The sequence below is a fragment of the Anopheles gambiae genome, chromosome 2 (assembly GCF_943734735.2).
Source record: "Anopheles gambiae chromosome 2, idAnoGambNW_F1_1, whole genome shotgun sequence".
Taxonomy (NCBI): Eukaryota; Metazoa; Arthropoda; class Insecta; order Diptera; family Culicidae; genus Anopheles; species Anopheles gambiae.
Window position 1 is genome coordinate 10268785 of NC_064601.1, and position 21284 is coordinate 10290068.

General features: G+C 51.3%; 1 protein-coding gene across 50 annotated transcripts in view; it reads left to right on the forward strand.

Moving 5' to 3' along the window:
- Nucleotides 1–1596: 1596 nt before the first annotated feature.
- Nucleotides 1597–21284, forward strand: part of LOC1281318 (tropomyosin-2) — a 45500-nt gene continuing 25812 nt past the window's right edge. For 4 of the 50 annotated variants that reach the window (XM_061649416.1, XM_061649398.1, XM_061649415.1 and 1 more), the window contains exons 1-2: nt 1637–1793; nt 6143–6469. In XM_061649416.1, coding sequence (XP_061505400.1) covers nt 6230–6469 — 240 coding nt within the window. In that variant the 5' untranslated portion in view covers nt 1637–1793; nt 6143–6229. Of the gene's footprint in view, nt 2011–6142; nt 6470–8327; nt 10206–17078; nt 17625–18318; nt 19214–21284 lie in introns of those variants that run through there. The other 46 variants (XM_061649411.1, XM_061649392.1, XM_061649414.1 and 43 more) reach the window with 39 other exon arrangements.

The following is a 21284-nucleotide window of genomic DNA, read 5'->3' on the forward strand; positions in this document are numbered from 1 at the left end:
CTCTGATGGAGCCGATCTCGTGGTACAGTCGTCAACACCAACAACTTAACAACAAGCTCAACACGGGTTCAAGTCGCAAATGGGGACCGTACGTAGGACTGGCTATTGATTGATCCTGCTATTGATAATCAGTAAGTCACTGAAAGCCAAGTCCACTAGTGGTTTAGGCAGGTCTTGACCGACAACGATTGTTGTGCCAAAGAATGTGCTCTGATAACGGGTTTCAAATATCCTCCTCAGCACGCAACATCATCTTTGTATTTAACTGTCATTTCTGGATAAAAGGTACCCGTATAAACAGCACCCCGCTGTATCGGCATTTTCCCAATATGTCTGAAGTTAATGTTGAACAAAACAAATCAGATACCAATCTAAAAATAGAAAAAAAAACAAACAGATTCAAACATATTTGGAAGACAGTTAATGAATCGTGCAAGGTGTTAAAAATTATCAGAAAACGGCCCCAAAATCGTGAAAATATTCCAAAGAATCAAGAGAAACTCTACAGACTTGGTTTAGACTTAGCTCTCTTACAATTTCAATGCAATAATGGAAAATGATTGGTCTAGCTCTTTCCAACTAATTTGCGATACTAAATTGTTCCAATCAACCAAATCGATCGGCCATTGTAGTTGGCTTTGATCAAACAATATGAGTTTCTCTAGCAGATACTATTAAACAATTGGGCTAAAATAAGCTGTAACTGAAGTGAATATTATCACGTAAACCATTGATTCGAATATTAATGTACATATTTCAACATTTTAAGCGCATTCAGCCTTATGAAGATTCATCCTGGGCAGGTCGAAAGTTGAACCCACAGCGGCAGCTCAACAGGTCGATGTTGACGGTGTGATTCATTGAAATTATATTTCATCCTTCCTTCCTCCTCCCCCACACCCCCAATAACCCCCAAAAGAAAGCAGTTTTGGTGTACGAATTCGGTGGTTGCCCAAAATTCGTGACGTCACGCAACCGATCGTGAGGCAACGGGAGCCAACAACACAGCTAACTGATCCTCCTCGAGCCGTACCGAAACACACGCACACACACACACATCGCGTTCTAAATATAGAGAACCGCGCACGCACACTGTAGGGACCAGTGGGCCGGAAAATGGGTGAAAAACGGCGGCAGCAAACAAACCAGAAAACAAACAAAACAGCGCCAGACCACGAACGGGCACCAGTGGTGGTGGAAGCTTTCCACCGAACGTACGATGGTGGGGACCAGGCCGCCCAACCGGCCACCATACAAATGCGCAAGAGTAGGGATGCATCTTCCGGTGGTGGGGAGGACCAAATTCACCTTTTGCGCATTCGCGGTACGATTTGCGTACCCCTCCCTCTCTCCTCCCGTGGCAGCGACCGCAAGTAGCGATCGCGCGTGCGGAACCCGAACGCGCCCTTACTTTACACGTTTATTGCACACGCATACACGCACTGGGAATATGCGGTGCCCATCTCCGATGCTCCGTGCGTCCCCTTTCTTCTCCCCATCCCCTTGCCCCCCCAGCATTGGTAGGAAAACGGTCGGCAACACGGTAATGCTAATGCGGGAAGGACCCTGACCACCGACCGCGGCTGCCAACAAGCGCACGATGCCGTTTCGTGCGCACGATCGTGCGCCCGAAGTGCGCCCGTGCGGCTGTGTTGGTGCGCGTACGCACACACGGTACGCCGGTGTGCGGGCTCCAAGCCCGGGCCGGGGTGCGCAACCGTGCGCCACTATCGGGGACGGTTTTTCGACGTTTTTCAGTTCGCCTTTAAACTGTTTAACTCGCGGATTCAAGTGTAAGTAAGGTCCTCCTCCGGGGTTTTTGTTTTGTCTTGTCTTGTGCAGCAGGGAGCAGTATCGGTTTTTCCGGTGGTAACGGTTTGCTGTGGTTTGTGGGTAACGTTTACGGTGCTTTTTGGTGGATTTGTTCGAAAGGTTTTGGTGGAGTCGGTGATTTTCATCGCACTGCGTTACTGATTGGTTGGCTGTTGCGACCTGCCTAAGAGATAGTTTGTAAGTTCGGTGTGAAGGTAGGGATGTTTGAGGCCCGAGACAATGGCTCCAGCGGGCGGTAGGATAGTTCCAAAAAAAGAGCCACACCAACGGACGCTCTCCAGCCCCGGGAGGAATGTTAAAATCGCATCTAAATGCCAACGGAAAGTGCTTAGCCACAATGATTAAGCCGGTGGTAGTTGGGTGGCAAAGTCAGCTGGTGTCACGGTGAACTGGGACGGCTTTAGTCTGTGCGTGTGCGAGTGTTTGTGTGTGAGTCACCTTCTCCAGAACAGAACAGCCTCCGGCCCGAACAGTCCAGCCCCATGCGGAGGGCCCCACGTGAGAGAGCGAGAGTGTTTGTGGGGTCGTCAACTTATCATCTGCGACTGTGTGTGTGTGTGTGTGTGTGTGCGTGTGAGAGACAGGAGAGGGAGAATTTAAACGTCCCTGTATACGTGTGGCAAAGTGCATCGGATACATCCTCCCTGCATCGCTCGGTTCTAGCAGCGGCGCTAGTGACAATTCAAACGCAGACTTTAGCAAAAAAGGTGTAGCCACAGCTGATCGAAACTGGAACTCCTCATCGCTCCACCCCAAACCCACCCACCCTCACCCGCGTTGGAATGTGCCAAACCGAACTGAACTGCGAGCCTATTCCCCGTCTGCGTCATCGGGTTAGGGAATGTCGCGTACACATGTGCATGTGAGGTTGTGCGGACGCAAAACAGGATGGCGATCCGGCGAAAACCCACCGGACGATACGACGGTCAGCCTCGATGTGTCAGCCCCTTTACGTGTTCGCGGACCACGGCTCGGATTGTGTAATGTGTTGGCAAAGTGGCGGTAGAAGAAGCGAACCCTGTGCGCGCGCGCGCACTTGAGCTTTCGCGCGTTGTGTGATATTTTTAAAACTTCTGCCGGAATGCACAAAACCCCAGTGGGAAGAAGAAGCGTTCGGGGTTTTCGTGTTGCGTTCTTGTTGCGGCACACGCGCACGCACGTACCTTTGCGGAATGGTGCGTTTGCCAGCTTCCACCCTATGTCTGCCACACCATTGCCGCCCCTCTCCTCCCCTCTCCTCACCCTTACATGTGTCCTGCAAAACGCCGATCGCGTGGGTAGTGCGGGAGCTGTGTGCTGGGTATTTTTAGAAACACCGAGTTCGAGTTCGTCCGTTTGCGCACCAGGAGGCCTGATCGTGCGCACCAGATCCTGTGGACCGGCAGGGGTGTACAGGACTGCACTGGGGTGTGTGGGGGACGAATTTTCGGGGCTGCGCGCATGATGCTGCTTCCTCTTCTCGTGGGGACGGCAACTGCGCTAGGCAGCTGCGCACGGCCCGAAAGCATCGGCGCGCGATGCGCGGTTTTGCGTTATTTTCGGACGCGCCCGCTCCGATCACGACGTTTATGGCGATCGCAACCCAGGCGAATGGTCGGATGGTTGGGCACCGATGTTGTGGGATCTCGATGGCCGAGATGCGTCTGTGTGTGTGTGTGTGGTTGTGTGTTTATGCACGATTTGAAAACTCCGATCTGTAGCTCGGTGGACTTATTTTTAAACCCTGCCTGGATGGTGGGCCTGCATGAATGGTTCCTGCCTCGAACATGATCGGATCAACACATGATGGCAGTGGCAGTTCTTTATTCTGCACAATATTTAGCTTTTTTTTTTGTACAATATCATATAAAAGAAGCAACTTCAAGGGTTTGCTCCATTGATTTGTAAACCTCTGCTGCTTTGTGTTTGATGACCAAAGCTGAACTTTGTTCCCTCAATCACCTGTTTTTTTATCCATCATGGCCTACATCTTGTGCAACGGCTTCTCCCTGCAATCATGCACACGGGTTGGCTGAAGGGCGTCTGGACAATTCCTGCTCGCCTCTTCGCATTTCTTGCGGGAAAACCCTCTTCCAAGCAAAACCGGCGACAGGTGTGCGTGCCGTTCTGCAGAAGCCGTCCCGAGCTCGGGGTTGCTGCTGAAATTCCACCGCAAACAGGGCCGCGCTACAGCGAAGCATTCTTATCACTCCTCTGGCCGTGACGGATGATTCAACGTCTTGCAACGAGCGCCGTCAACTGTACATACAGGCACACATATATATGTGTGTGTGTGTGTGGGAACATGCACATGCACTTATCGTCTTCGAAACGACAGACGATTAAATAATTAACATCCCGCCGAACCGGATACTCAAAGGGAACCACCGGACGGCCTTGGCGAACCTTTTTGCACCGCTGTGGTGTGGTGGTTGTTGGGGATTTGGGCCAACATTTTTGTACCTCCTCTCCTCCCCCCTCTACCAAGAGACAAGTGGGGAGGGAAGTGATCAGGGAAACAGGTTCCTCTCTTTGCGCTGTAGGACAGGGTAGGTCACTGTGGACTGTGGAGTTGCAAATGGAGACATTTTTATTTTTTTCGCCACCATTACATTCCCCGACTGCTTTCACTTTCTTTGCGACTGCGAAACGAGCTTCTCCAGTGCATCCACACGCAAACACACGCAGTAGAAGAGTGGAAGATGTGTGTCAAGATGTTCAAATTTCACCCTCACAGTAGCCCCACGTGGGGTGAAATCTTACGCCGCAATTACGCCGGCTGTGGTTTACGATCCTATGCCGTTGACATTCACCTAGAAGCGGGACCTAAGGTGATCATGGGGACCTTCTCAAACAGACACACACACACGGGCGCACAAGGTTTCCTGGGTGTTATCTTGCCACCGTTCTTCTGTTGTGTGCATCAACTCAACAGGTAGGGACAGGTTTTTTGCACACCCTGCCGGGCGGGTCGACATCTTACTCATAGAGCACAGTCACGCGTTGATTTGAAGTGGAGGATCTTTTCTCCATTTCTGAGTGCAATCAAATTGAGCTCCACTACCACGACCAAGGAGAGGTTCAAATGCATTGTCAAACCTGTTCGCAGTGGTAAGATAAGCATCGGCTCGACCCTGGATTCGATGGAGTTCAAATGGTTGTGTACATCAAGCCGATAGACCCGATTTTGGAGGTCGTGTGTGGTGTAGGTTGATGCTTCGGAACATGGTACAAGACAATAAATTGTATGTCCAGCTGGTGTGGCTGCTGTTTTTCAGCAGACATTCCAAACGGGTAGGGAATGTGGTCCTATTCCTTATAAGTAAGCACACTGCTGGTCCCAACGCGTTAACTAGTAGATACCAGTTCTTCGAAAAAGAAACATAATGTGTATCGTTTACTTTGACCTATCATCCAGTACCTTGCTGGAGGAGAAAATCTCTTCTCAGCTAGAAAGTGGACAATATCGGCATCAATCGGTCGCTAGTTAAAGTCCGCTGAGCATCGTCGCATATTACCCGGAGTTAAAATAGAAATATCACCCTGTTGGCAAACGTCCAATTAGGTCGGTCGTTTCGTTTGCGACACTTTATGAGCCGTCCAGTGCCAAAACCAAAAGTTCCCCATAAGCTTTCCCCCCTTTTGTTGGCAATATATGTTGCTCTTTGAACCGTCTGAGTAATCCATCGACTAGGGGTGGGCCTTTAAACGTTACGTGAACCGGCGGAGGGGATCCCTCAAAACTTGCCATACTCACACATACACACACACACACACACACCTGATGACTGACCACATTCGCGCTTTCGATATAATAACGCGATTAAATTGAAATTCACGTTTGTCTGATTTTCTTCCGTAAAAGGCAAACGGAAGGCCACGCGTGTGTATGGTGTCAAGTTGTACCACCGCTGTGGTGCACCGTTTTGCGACCACAGTGCGGCCACATATACTTACCCCATGATCCCAATCCCTCCTTCACCACCAAAGCGCGGGCATTTGCGTGTGTCGGCTGCGGTTTGAGCTCCCGCGATCGCGATGATTATGCTCTCGGGCTGCTGGTACGGGGCGCTTATTGGACGCGTATGAACGTATTTACACAATGACAATGGCGGGTTTGAAGCTGCAGAGGGGACAAACGAAAAAAAAAGCTCCCAGTGTCGACCATCTGTTACGACGATGCACCGGTTCCGTCCGAAGTTAGGCCCAAAAACGCAGCACTTTGAGGGACGAATTTGTCGGGCTGGGTGAAAATTGGCTGTATCTGTAGTTGCAATGATGTCGAGTTGTACTAACTTTCTAACTCCCCCTCCCTTTTTCCCCATTGCAGGCTACGCGTGTGCGATTCGGTATCTGTGTGTGTGTAGTGTTCTTTTCGTAGTGCTTGTGAAGTGACCGTGCAAAAACAAAACCCAAAATGGATGCGATCAAGAAGAAGATGCAGGCGATGAAGCTGGAGAAGGACAATGCCCTGGATCGGGCCCTTCTCTGCGAGCAGCAGGCCCGCGATGCCAACCTGCGCGCCGAGAAGGCCGAGGAGGAGGCCCGCCAGCTCCAGAAGAAGATCCAGGCGATCGAGAACGATCTCGATGTGACCCAGGAGACGCTGATGCAGGTCAACACCAAGCTGGAGGAGAAGGAGAAGGCTCTGCAGAACGTAAGTAACGCGTGGAATTTTTTATTAAACTTTATTTTATATATTTACAAAAATGCGATAGAAAACAACCAATCCGCAATCTCAGTCTATACAGGAAGAGTAAAGGGAGTACTCATTGTCCTTCACGCTAATCACCGTTTCTAGGTCACTCAGGATGTCCATTGCAAACCGATGTTTTGGGGTTGACCTAAATCTACTATATTCAAACTGTGCCAAAGTGGCAGCGTAATGTGATGCCCTTTCTTTACGCCCCAGACACAGAAAACACCTGAAAAACAATCACACCCATCCACCCTCCCTGGTGATTAGAAGCAGCGGTGTGTTGCACAGCGCGCAGCACATTCCAAGCGCGCGAGCAATGTACGCGCGTAGTGTAGAGCTATTTTTGGCTTTTTTACGCAGCACACAGTTTGTGTCTAGCGTATTGCGTTTTTCCCCATGATGATCTCATTTGGGGAGAGTATGTTTTTGCTTCTTTTCTGTTCAAGGAAAAATCGAAGAAAAATCATCACGAAAAACAAGGGAACGGAATTTATAAAACTCAATACCGTGTAAGAGTGCGAATGTCAGGGGAACTAATAGCAAGAAAATAGAGCAAAAATGAAGACACACACTCGTACACACATGGTAATGAAGTAGATAATAAAGTTGGCTGTACAAGCTGGGGATGATTAATTTTGAAACACACGTAACGCATTTTAATCGTCTTTCGTGTCTGTTGCCATCAATTCGTGTGCTGACGCTGAGTCGTGGGAAGTCTGGGAAGCTTGACGGCTCTAAAAATAACCTTTCTCGATGCATTTTTCATGCAACACACTGCACCCGCGGTGACACTGATACGAACCGATTAACCAGTTGCGTAACGTTCTGACTCTCGGCTCTCGGGACCATAATTAATCGAAAGCACCTCTTCAGTCCTTTTTTCGTTCATAAATCACGTATGGCCACCGGACAAGGACGGGAGATGAAAAATGAGTGTTTAATTTCATGACCACCGCGGGTTGAAATTTTGCACAATCGTGTGAGCTCATCGTGTGTAGCGCGCCGGAAGCCCAAATTGACCGGGAAATATGGCGCTGGCGAACTGGTCTATTTTTACTGCAACGTGGGGCGGAGGGTCAGATTGAAGAAAGAAAACCGAACCCTCGGAATGCGTATCCCCGCAAGCTCGTGGGGAATTGGGGAAGATGAATTCGTAACAGCCGCTGTTTGCCGCACAATAATGCGGCAGAGAAGCAGGAGGAGCGAAGCGATGTGCGGCGCGCATTTGCACGTGCGCAGACGAGGTCGCCGTGCGCGCAGTTCGCTCATGCGCGCGCGGCATCGTCAGGAGCGCGCATCTCGTCGCGCGTCGGTTGCCACGCGGTTGCCAACCCAAAACGGTTTGGGTGGAAAAGAATGGCCCCGCCCGTGCTTAGGACCGGCGACCGGTGGACATTATCGTCACAGATGCCGATCATTCTCTAATTTTATCAATCGTCGTCCCATTGCCGGTGCCATCGCCAGGCGAATAGACGAGAAGCAGCAACGTTTGCGGGCCAAACGCATTCCGACCGGCGAGTCACATCCTCGGATCCGGTGCAAATATTTGAATGAATTGGTACTTTTTTTCTGTTGTCTTCAACTCACTCTTTCACTCTCCCGGGGGTGTCCACGGGGGAGAGAACATTGTGGAATGTGTTGACGTGTGTTGCCGGTCGTGTGGTAGCAGGAAGAAGCGTACTACCAAGAAGACTAAGAATGGGTCGCAGCGATGACTACTATCCGCTCGGGGCGGTTTTGGGGCAGCAGCGTGGGGTTAGGCGAAAGAAAGCGCATCGGGATCCATTCACAAGATAGTTGTACCGCGCACCGCATACACGCCGGCAGCAGAAAACGCGCGCCCCGGTCGACCGGAGAAAGACCGACCACCCTGTCGTTGGGCGTGTGTGTGCCTTTGGAACCGGCCGGTCCCTGGATTTATGGTTCGCACACCTACCGGCATCGTACCAGTATGGCCGGAATAATCTCGTACGGCAATCGGAAACGGACACCGGACTGTTGCAGCCGCCCGAAACAGTTGCGCACCGGCGGCAGCGGCAAACCGAAGAAGGACCGGCAGTCGCGCCGAACACGCGGAACCGCCGGCGGTGGGCGGGCAGCAGGAGCACGGCGACGGCGAAGAAGCGGTGAAATTGTACGAAGATTGCCGAAGCATGCCGAGGCGCGGCTGCGTCTTGAAAGCCGCACCCGAGACGATGAGCTGGTGGATGCGCTTTCGAACGCGAAAAAACGGCCACCCAACGGCTTTCGAACTTCCATTTTGAAACTCGTTGACAGCACGTTTGACGCAGCACTATGGGATCGCGCTGGTCGGCCGGCGGACATATTTGTGGCAGCAAATAAACAAGACGTCGTGAATGGTGCAGCTGGCGACGGCGACGGTGGTGGTAGTGTTGTTGGTGCAAGTATTATGTGCGAAAATAACTCCGGCCCGGGCCATGGCGCGGGTGGACGCAAGCGGGGCCACCAGCATCATCCCCGCTTCGGCGGTACGCGGCAGTCGACCGTTCCGGCCGAGGACGTGATAGCGGCCCTGCGCGGTGCCTTCGACGGTGGCAGCAACTCGCTGTCCTCGTCGTCACTCTCATCTTCCGCATCGTCCCTGAACGTGTCGATTTCGGGTGGTGGTGGTGGTGGTGACAGAGCAGTGACGGCCAATGATGGCAGCAACAACAACAACCCTCTGGCCACCGAGAAGACAACGTCGTTTGCCACTCGGTCCGATGATAACGATGCAGAGCTGTTGGATGAGTACGATATTGGAACAGAAGCAATAGCAACAACACCAACAACAACAACAACAACAGCAGCAATAGCAACAGCTGACATTGTAAATAGTAACATCGAGAACAGCAGCATCACAGCCCTCGGGGCGGCACGGTGGAGCGGTGAACCGAGCAAGGAAAACACCCCGGAACCGGAACAGGACCGACTGAACAACAATCGCAGCATCAGCAGCAACAGCAACCGTAGCAGCGTTAGTCCAAAACATGTGATACTCTTTGACGAGGCGGCCGGCGATGCGGACGGGCGGCCCGCCCTGCCAGCAGGGCCACCGTCCCGGACGACCGAGCCGGACGACGAGGAGAGCATAGAGCTGAAGCTGGACCAGATTACCAGCGGGAAGGAGCTGGTGCAGCAGATCAGCAAGAAGCTGAAGCGCAGCAAGCGCAGCCCACAGTCGGACGATGCCGGCGGAGCACCACCGGCCAGCGGCAAGAAGAAGTCATCGTCCACCGGCAAGAAATCCTCATCGAAGACCAGCAGCAGCAGCGGCGGCACCGGAGCGGACGGAGGGAAGCGGAAAAAATCGAAATCATCGGCAGCGGCGGCGGCAGCGGCGGCGGCAGCGTTGGAGCAGCGGGCATCGGGGGATGGCGCGTCGTGCGGCGACCTGGATGCGGTGATCGGGGGGCTGCTGGGGGCTGCCGAGTACGGTGGCGGGCTGGCGGGTGACTACAAGGAGCAGCAGCCGAACGACGAGAACGATCCGGACGTGGCGGAATGGGCGAAGCTGCGGTGTACGAGCGAGCGGACCGAGGTCATCGCGGAGCGGGAACACCGAAGGCAGAAGCGCTGCGCCGACTATCCGGGGCTGGCGTTCGGGCGGTCCATCTTTAGCTCCGACACGATGATGAAGTTCAACATCATACGGAACGAGCTGCACAACATCATGAAAACGCAGCTAAAGCGGGTAAATATGCCTTCCTGTATTTGTCTACGTTTTAAAACACAACCCCCCGCTGCCCCAAAACAGCCCGGGTCCGGCACCCGGTCTTTCTTTGGTATATTTTAGCCCGTAAGGTTTCGCTCTCCCTGACGAAAACAAGCGCGTGCGAGGTTGCGCACGGAGCGATGTAAGATGTCAGAGCGCCGCAGTATGGCCATTCCCCGGGGGTGGTGGGTGTTCCGAGCAAGCAGGCAGGCAGGCAGGCCAAGATTCTTCTGTACGATGTGTGCGCAGGTTTCTAGGCAGCTATTTTTAGCACTCCCGCACGAGCACAAGGGAGCGGCCGGTTTTTCGAAAATGCTGAATTTTCCATGACCCCCCCACCACGGGGGGGTAGAATCGTGTGGGCCGTTTTCGTTTGGTTTAGCGCTTGCGCTTTCTACCAATTGCGTTGGATGAAATTTTCCATCAAACCGTTTTCTTCATGACGCATCATGCTGTGCTGCAAAGACCGCACACTGTCTATGGACACTCCCGTGTGTACACTGAGATTAGAACGATATGTGTGTGCGCGAATGAGCTAAATTGTTCATTGCGTACGGGTATGGCGCACGGCGATGATATCATCATGTGCGACTATGGCCTTGCGGCTGCCTGCCCAGCTTAGCTGAATTCTGACAGACGCGTCGCGAAAGAAAAACCGTGGCGCAAAACCATTTTTACCCACCCTCAATCGAGACACACCGTGTGTGCGGATGCGCAGCAAACGTGAACGGTCTTAGCTGCACCCCCCCCCCCTCCCTCCCTTTGCCCTGGTGCGCCACCATACGCAGGTGAAGGGGTTGGTGCTGGTGAGGATAGATTTTTCAGCGCATAAGCGACAAAGAAACGTTTTGGGCCGTCGGTGTGTGTGTATACTGCTGCCTTTGGGGATCGTAAAAGTGTAACCACCCCACCCCCCGCGAGGAGCTCCAACGGTTCCCCGACCGAGAGGTGCAATCCGCATTTTCCATTGCGATTACGCGCCGCGCTACGTGCCACACGTACGTTTTTGGCCTCTTGCCTCTTCTTTGTCTGCTTGTTTCTCTTTCCTTCTCACGCTTTCTCACCGGCACGGTCACAAGACGCACGGCGCACGGGCGGCACAGGTGGGTGATGCGTGGTGGTGCCGGCTGCTAACCTCGGTGTAAGGGGGCAATTTTCGTAGCCGTTTTTTTCCTTCCTTCGTTGTTCTCGTAGCTCGCTTTTCGCCACGTTTTTTTTTTTGGTTGGAGTTCGATTTCACCCACCACTGTGGCCACCCCGGCCAAAAAGAAGGTGGATTGCGGGAATAATTTGGCTTTAGGAAGCGATGGCAGGGGTGGGGCATCTATATCTACATTAACCGACCCTCATGATTGTAGCGAATGTTACTACTTCCTTTTGTTTATTATACTAACAGTGTTGTTGCTGTTGCGGCACGGAAGGAGGGGGTAAGCGAGCAATGCAACGCGAAGCAGGGAGTTTGAGTTTTACTGATTGTTTGATAAAACTGGACTGAGATTTGAAGCTACGATTGCAGGGGTTGCATTTCTTCTCATCCATTTGCGATAAACCGTTTGCCATAAAAGATGAAATATGCTCCCCACGATTGGTTGATTCGTGGTAACAACCGCACAGCATTTTTCATTGATAAAGGGCCGCACAGATAAAGGGGTGGGTGTTATCAGCGCTCTAGACGCGACTGTGTGTCATCATTCTTGGAACACTCTGCTAAAAAGAGTACTTCGTTTAGTCTTGTTTTCTTATCTCATAAGTATAAATGCATTCCAAAATGCGCTCCATTTCGGTGCTCCGGTGTGGCAAACCCTGCCTGCAGCTATGCGTCTTTCCTACGCCTTTTCCTTTCCTTCCAGCGCTGTAAAAATAGCACCGGAGCCTGGAGGTGCGGTTGGGCTGTCTACCGATGTAGATTATCCAAATTATGATAAATTATCGAGCGCCGAAATTCGGCCAAAGCCAAACAAATTTCCATCGATCGATACTGTTACGCCGAGATCGACTAAAGGTTTATCAGTGTAGGGTTTCACGCAGCCATTAAATATGTTCGATAGAGCTGCCATCGCGAGATTGTGGCCGAAATCAGCTGGCTCCCAGCGAGAAAGAAGCAACCTTCTTCGTGATTTATTTACCACCAACCTTACCCCCTACCATCTTGCGCACTTGCGTTTAGCGTAATAGATTTTCGGAAGCTTTGGACGCCCGCAGGAGGCGCTGGAGCTCTTTGCTTGCGCACACTGGTTTTTGATTGCTTCGCGAAAGTAACGAGACCGTGTAAATATTTATACATTTCATTAAGGTTGCGCCCGTCGCCTTTTTGCTTCGACTCTCGGGCGCTATTGTACCACGACGGTCAGTGGTCAGCTTAGCGTTTTGTTGTTGTTGTTGCTGCTATTGTCAGTGCGTGTGCGAGTGTACGGGTGGGGGCGCAAGAGAACGCCCCTTGCCAGCGATGCGCAACGCTTTTGAGGGCGGTGGGGGCGAACGAAAAGACCAACAAACTGTTAGTTTATTGGTAGCAAAATTCTGAATCATTTCACTGATTTCTATCTGTCCCCCCACCCCACCATGGGGGGTTCGGTGTCGGTTGGCTTGCCCTCTTTTTATTGGGGGGAGTAAATTCACATTTGAAAATCGATAACACACATACGTTCCAGCAAACAAACACTGGGTTGGTTTTGGAGCGATGCTCATGTTCTATGCTTGTTCCATGCTACCACACAAAACTGACCACAACACGCTGTCTTTCCTCCGTCGTCGCCGCAACGGCGCACGAACGATCGCGCGCCGATGCGTTTAAAAATTACGCTCCACCGTGCGCACACGTGTGGCGCCATCGTGCGGTCGGTCGACGAAGCTGGTGCCGTTTGACGTTTCGGTTGTTGTTGTTGTTTTTTCTCTCTCTCGGTAAACCCTTGAAGCTTCTCTTGTTGATGGTGCAGACATCGTGTCCTACATTTGCGTGTGCCGAATTGCTTGCTGCCTCTTCGCCGTGCTGCCGCTACCGCGATTGAATGAAAAATAAGTAATTGCTGCTGCACACACACGCACACGTGGACGTGGACAGGCAAATCATGCGAACGGCGAACGACACAGTCCGCAGGCTGGAAGATAGAAAAGAAGAAAAAGGCTACAGATGGGGCGGCGGCGCACAGGGCCAAAAGGATCGATTACGTGTCCGGGGCTGGCGCCTTTGCCGCGACTGCTTTTCATTATACTTTGTTTTCGGAAAGTCGAGCGCACGATGGCATTGGATTTTATGATATACCCTCGCTCGCTCGCGGATCAATGCTGCGAAGGAGGGGAGGGTAAGGAGGGTAAGACAAACATAGTCATCGTTTGGAGCTGACCGTGGTAGTGTGGTACACGTTCGACTGCTGCTGCTGCTGCTGCTGACATGCTGCCTCAGCGTCCGCGGGGTTGTAGTCCGCGAGCGATTTTGTCCATTTAAGGAACTGATCTTTACGTTTTCCTTTACGGCCCAACCAGCCCGTAGTAGTGTGTGTGTCTGGCTGTGTGCAATGCTGTGTCGCGCCGGCACCATTCACCAATGGCCCTCCGAGAAGCGTGCGCGATGTGCGCGGTTGTAAGCGGTGTGTGGCATGCCTGGGAACTTGGGACGACGTGTGTTGTATGGTGTGTTTGCCCGGTGGTGGTACCTCACTGTACCGACCCTCCGTGTGGACGACCCCGCTTTCAAGGCAGAACCCGTTCCGTCCCGGTTGGTTCTGGGCTTCGTTTGCCCTTCTGGGGCTATGCGGCATTACCCAACCGTTCCCACCAAACCCCTTCCCCAAGCCAGAGAGACAGAGCAAGCCATCCATTACATTGGCGAGGATGTTTTGCTCTGGAGGTCTGGCTGCTTGGCACGCAATTGAACATCTGGTTTCGTGAGGTCCTTAAAACAGGTTAAAGCTTCCCGCTAACGCGCCTCATTTCCGTGCGTTGACAATGCAACGGCGCAAGCCGGCCAATGGAGTTCGAAACAGCTTTCGAAACGATTTCCTAATCCTTGCTTTTGTCCCACCCCGGATGACTCTGCCGGTAGCAATAGGTCGCCGGAGCCGTTTCGTAGGCCAGTTCATTTGCGCTCCATGGCGTATCGGCCTTGGCGTGCGGTGTTGGATTAATGCAGTCTGCGCTGAACCATCACAACTGGTGCGCCGACTTGCTGTTTCCCTTTGCGAGCGCTGCCGATATCTAAACCGGAGGTACCGTTGTCACCTCCAACGCGTCGCGGAAGCAAAGCTTCCGGGGAAGGAACTAACCTGCTGATGAGGAAGAACCAATCAACGGTGATGGTTGTTATATCAAAAAACCTTTTGCCTTTTCCAATCAGTGCGTGTGCCTATTCATGGTATTTGGCGACACGGTGCTGCTGCTGCGGCTGATGATCAGGCATGCCAGTGCGCAGCGGTGAGGCGCACCAACGGTAGGTGTCGGTTTGCGTCAATGATCGATCCCGTCGTTTCGCGCAGTGCGCAACCACGGGAGAAACGCACGGTGAATCGGTAATTCGATCGGTTCGATACACGAATCTTCCCCCGTAGACTCCCCTCCCCTACCCCACCGATCGATTGTGATCGACTTTGTGTGTGTGTGTTTTTTATGGCCGTTCCTGCTCCAGGAATGTGTCACTGGGAGGAGGCAAACGAATGGGAAGGTGGCTGCTCCACATATATTAGCTTGAATTGAAGTATCGAAACGTGACCGCCTGTGTACCTACTGTGTGAGGCGACGTGCTCTCCAACTCATCGAGCTCTCTGTCGTCGAGGTCACCCGCCGAGGTGTGTAAGTCGATCTGTGAATTGAGGAAAGCGAAAAGTGATAGATCGGAGCATCTCTCAATGACACACGCAAATCACATGCTGGGAAGGGTGCTGTTAGTGGTTTGTTTTCCCTCCTCCCCCTAATAGCAATGCAAAGTTGTGGTATTTCTCCGATGACTCCGATTTCAGTGCTAGTCGTGGGGCATAAAATCGTTCCACTAGATTACTAGAATAAAACTACCAAACACAGAAGTATCATGCGCACACCCAACCCTTGCACACATTGCGCGAAGGGCTTGCGCAACAATGCAATTCGGAAGCGCGCGAGTCGGGTCGAGTCTTTTTGGGACCACACCATACTCGAGACCTTCTGTGCGCGCTCCATCCCCCCCCCCCCCCCCATTCTTTTGGCAACAACACAATGACATCGCTGGAATGTGTGTAAGGGCAGCACCTGTCCGCCACCGAAATAAATTTAAAAAAAAACGGGGTGGTTCCGCTTCCGTTCTATTCTACTCGTTGCTGCTCCGTTGGGTTGGGCATGCACGGACAGTCCCGGTTCCCCTCCCGTTTGGAAGTGACCGATACAGCCACTGCCCCACAGTGGCGATCAAACATTATGCTTCACGGGGGATGGTAGCATAAAAGGAGGAGGCATGACATGCATTGCATTGCATGGGGCGATTTGCAACGGGTCATCTGCGCGCAGGCTGCTCCAAGCGAAGGTCGGATGGGAAGGGCGCTACAAAAGCAGAACAACCCTCCCTCCCCGCTCCCCCTTCCCTACAATGGATGTGGGTGTTTTTTTCGTCGTTTTCGGCACGGTGCGTGTTCCGGTTCAGTGAATCGTCGCTGCTGTGTGTGTAGTTCGTTCTGTGTGACCGGAATTGGCTGTATGAGTTCATGGTTGTTTGATTTCACGAGGCAGGATCTGGTACCTATGTGTGTGTGCTGGCCGTTACACCCAAAATTCATATCGTAACAATTAAAAGCAGGCAGAACCGATTTTTGTTGTTGTTTGTCGTGAAAGAGCGTTCAAAGTTCGATTTTGAATTTTGCTATTGAATAAGGTTCGGAAAGCACACTACTCCTCCCCCGTTCGGTTTTTAATGAGGGTTGAACCTGTTGAATGCCTTGGAATTAACTCACAGTTGCTATAGGTGCTACTATTTTACCCTGCAATTGCTTTGTTATCACCATTGTTTCCTATTGATCTCAACGGGCGTTTTGGTTTGTTTGTTTAAAATCATCTTGTGACCGTCGTTCTCGAACGCACACAACGCTTCCAGGATCGTTTTGTGGGCTCGAGCGGCTCCTCCGACCGTTTGGCCACTCACGAAGGGCAGAGAAAGAGGCACAGCCTCGGCGAAATTCCACTGGAAGAGACGCAAATACGCAACAAAGTGAGGGAGAGCGAAAGTGTATGTGTGTGTGTGTTTTGACATTTCCAGTTCACGCGTAATGAAAGCAAACTGTGATGTCACACTCACATAACACACACACACACACACACACACACACACACACACACACACACACACACACACACACACACACACACACACACACACACACACACACACACACACACACACACACACACACACACACAGAGATACACATTCCTCGTTTGTCTCGCTTACTCTATCGATCTCTCTGTCTCTCTCTCTCTCTTTGCTTTATTCTGTCTGAAGACATGTCGCCCAAAATCTGTACCCAAATCGCGGCAAAGCAGCACACAGGCCCTGTAGGTCAAGGCACCGCCTGGCGATGGTGCGCCTTTTGGGGGAGGAGGGTGCCACACGGTGTGGTCAGTGGCGGTGGTGGTGGTGGCGACGGCATATTGTCCTTTTAAGGACACCTGGGTCAACCGTCCACCAGAGAGAGAGAGAGGGCAGGTGTGGAGGGGGAGTTTGCCATAAAAGTGGCATCCGTTTGCCTTGCTCCATCTTGGGGCACTCATTGGGGCCAAAACGCCCTGCATCCGGCGGGGGCTGCATGCATCCCCGCGTACTTCTTCCGGTCCCGGTCGGTGTAAGCGCGTCAAACGGCAAAGACCCGAGCGACCGAGAGAGAGAGAGAGAGAGAGAGAGAGGGCGAGACCCGTTGACTGGAAGCGTATATGCTTCGTGCTCGTTCCAGCGCACGCAGTGCACGCTGACAGGGAGAGGGGATTTGCGTGTTTTTGTATTGGTGCAGCCGTTACTTTGCAGCCTTTCCAGCGGCTGCTCCAGCGGTGTGCGAGAGCCCATAGTCCACTCAGTTCAGTAGTGGTTTCGATCGAAGTGAGTAGCGTTTTGGTGTGCTGCTGGTGCTCTCGTGCTAGTGTCGCGTCACGATTGCAGGCACAGCTAGTTTTTTTGCTTGCTTGTCTCTTGTGCACCCCTATCGCTCGAACACTCAAGCGCCGCGCGCCCAAAGTGCCTGATCAAGACAGAAAACTGTTGAAATCGATTGAAATTGTTCACGCCCGCGAAGTCCCCCAATTGGCGTTGGGTGCGTGGGACTGTTCTTCTTTCGCTTTCGCTAAGAGCAATCTTCTTCCTGTCTGTCTCTGTCCACTGGGCTCTCTGGGCGTTTGTTGCGTGTGTGTGTGTGTGTGTGTGTGTGTAGAAACCCTGCAAAGTGGTGGTGTGTAAGTTGGTCTGGAATAAAGTGACACACAGCAAGGGGGAAGGGGACAGGCGGCTCCTTGATCCTGTCGCTCGATAAAGGAAGAAAAAGAAAATACATGTGTGTGTGTGTGTGTGTTTTGCGCTACTGTGGAAAACGGATGGCATTTTGCAATTGGAAAGAATGGAAATTGATATGAAAAATCTTTCCTAGCGTGTCATGTGCGTGCGTGCGTGTGTTGGTGTGGCAACCCATACATGTGTGTGTGTGTTCTGCGGCGGGAGTAGTCTGTGCGCGCGCGTGTGCCTGTGTGCGTGTATCGCATTCTGCGGGAATATTAGGGAATTGTATGCGATGGAGCATGCGAGCGAATAAGCAACACACACAATTGACATCGAACCTTACGGGGGCACCCTTTTAGTCATCATTGAAACTGTTTGAGATTTTGGTAGATTTTTGTAGGGAATCAGTACAGATTAGAAGGAAAATTTGTCGCATTTCATACAGAGGGGAGTGGGGGAGGGGGAGAATAGATTGTTTAGATGGAAAACGTCTGCAATCGTATCGGAAACCAACCCTGTAAACTTCTTTGCATGATGTGTCGTTGAAAACACACATACACACACATTTCAGAGTGGTATTCGGGATGTGTGTGTGTGTTTTCGAAGTGTGTGCAATAGGTAGCTTCAAACTCGTCTTTTTTCCCTCCTCTACAGTGCGCAAATATAGCAAACATATTTTTCTTTTGTATTTATCAAATTGTAACTAAGCACACACAGGCAAATAGTTCCGCTGATTGTTGCCCTTTCACTTGCGGGTTTTAGAAGGCAAGCTTTTTCTTCCCCATCATCTGCTAATATTCGCCCCGTGCGCACGACAGTACGATTGTGCGTGTGTGTGTGTGATTCAGTGAGACCAAGCGTGTGCGTGTGTGTGCGCAAAAGTGTGTACCGCGCTCTATCCCTAATCATCGTCATCATCACCATTCCCCCGTTGTTTTATCGCGCGCAGCGTGAGAGAGAGAGAGAGAGCGAGAGAAGAGGTGTTGTGCGAAGCCAAGCAAAGAAAGCAAAATATTTTATCCAAACGTCGTCGTTACGACCTTAAATCCACAGAGTGCGTAGCAAGCAGAGCAAAGGCGTCAAGGCAGTACAAGCAGAGAGGCAGGCAGGTGTATTCTCCGTCGCATTCGTGTATTATTTCGGCAGTGTGTGTGTGTGTGTGAGTGCGCGCACGTGTGTGTTTGTGTGAATAGCGTGTGTGTGTGTGTGTCAGCAGGGTGATTGCATCTTATCACACACCCACCCACTCCCGCTTCTTCTTTCGTCTCGCCGGAAGATAAGCGAAGTAGTAGAAGAAGAAGAAGAAAAAAGCGCGTTAAAAAGCGTGTGTGTGTTGCAATTGTGAACGACGACACCTCGGAAAATACTAGAGATAACCACCAACAACCAGCACAAAACAATGGCGGCGAACGTGCAACAGCAATCCGGCAATCTGCTCGACGTGCTGAAGAAGAAGATGCGCCAGACGAAGGAGGAGATGGAGAAGTACAAGGATGAGTGCGAGGAGTTCCACAAAAAGCTCCAGAACGAAGTGATGCGGCGCGAGGAAGTAAGTTTTCTCCCAGTAAAGTGTGCGTAGTGTGTGGACGGACAGACGCGCGCACACTACGCCGCGCAAACAGGATTGTGTGTTGCATCCGAAAAAAGGGCAAAGGAGACGGGTAGGAGGCTCAAGAATGGGCACTTGTTGTTGTGAGGTGGCTCATAGGTTGGTGGTTGATTGGTTCATTCTATCGTTTGTTCTATTAATAAGAAAACAACATAGAAACAACCACCTTGCACCATAGCATCTCTGTGTGCGTGCGCGGTCACAAGCCGGTCGTAAATTGATTGGAAAGCGAAGAAGACTCCTGCTCTGCTCAGAGACTCCAGCTAGAACGAACAACAGACACTGGAAGCAACCAGCAAGAGAGAGACAGAAATAGTGCGAGAGCGAGCGAACGCATGCTGCGCCGCCAACACCATCCGGTGACATTAATACACACAGAAGCACGCCAATAAGGGCCGCGAGATCTGGCGTTTGCTCGGGCTGTGTTTCACATTCCTTTCGAAAGGGAGAATAGGGAACACACACGAGAAAGCAATTTAAAAACATTAATTTTCTGTGCCAACTTGCGCTTAAGCGAACTTTTTTTTAAGTCAGCTATCAAAATCATTGCAGCAAATTTATCAAACCAAAAGAGAATGACATACAAAGCGAGAAGGACAGACAGTGCATAATTGAATGTTTGCGTCAGTATGCGTATCATGTTTTGCCTTTGTTTGTGTGTGCGTGAGGGAAGGGTATGGGTTTGCCAGAAGTGCTCTTTCTCTTTTCCTCACTCTTCGCGCATATCTTTCAACGTTCTCTGTGCTATGTTTTTTTATGATCATTTCACCCTAACTGCTGTGGTCCGTTAATTAATACGCGATTGCGTATTAGGAATGTTGAAGCGAACTATTATATGCAACAGCGCATTCTATCTACATCATCCCGCACAAACATGCTCATCATGATATCGTACGTTTTGTTATGCTAAAATTGCCGATCAAATGCATTATGATTCAAAAAGATTGAGGTATGAGAAATGGTACACTTTTTTCTGCATTTTTGGCGCCACTTTATCGTTCCCAATTCTGAACCCCATTGCCACGTGAGCACCAAAGTACAGGAGAAAAGGAAAAACTAGGCGAAAATGAGTGCTACGTCAATAGTTATGATGTCTACTTTCGTAACCATTTGGAAAAAAAAACGGAAGTACAACATTAACTAAAATGATCGTTTACTGCCTAAATACTCGTACCAAAATGTGCTTTCTCTTTCTTTCCGAGGAAGAAAACTGCATGAGAAATATCCACAGCACCACACTACCGCGCCCTCTTCCATCGATCGAGAATTGATCCCGCACTTTCTCGGACCGACCAGTACCCCAGCAGACTCTTAAATATGGAGTTGATCGCTTTATTGCCCCCCCCCATCCCCAAGATCATCTCTTTTTCCCTTATTTTTGCCGGTGTGGAATTCGCCGCCCTTATAAATCAACCGATCGCAAAGACGTTTGCGTCTGTGTGAGTGTGTGTGTGTACGTGTTGTAGCACCCCCTCAAGAAGGAGGGTGGCAACGGCGAATGACGCATCCCTTGAGTCACGAAACCGTCGAACCGGGGTGGTATGTAGCAGCATATACATAACCTCCCGGCAACTACTGTACGACCACCACCACCACCAACACCACTGCAGTGAGGAGCTCACCCCGTTGTGTATTATTGCAACACACACACACACACACGCGGGACATGGGAACTGCTTCTTTCTACCGCGGGCCGGTGTTGCGCTCTCTCACCTGCATGGAAGACCGGCGGGGTGGGCCTAACCAACAAACGCCCATCGTCTCACCCCATCTTGTGAACTGGTATGCGTAAATTGGCGATACCGGCAAGCAGACAAACACGACGATGGCTCTATGTGTGTGTGTGTGTGTTTGTTGGGATCCCAAAGCCAACCACCCTGAGCGAGTGTGGGGTAATAGAAGAAGGAAAGAAAAGCCACAAACCCCTTTGCTGCATGCCTCTTCAAGGGGGGGAGGGGGTCATCGAGAGGAAGTCGAATCAATAAAAAAAAAATGGCGAAAATGGGGAGGA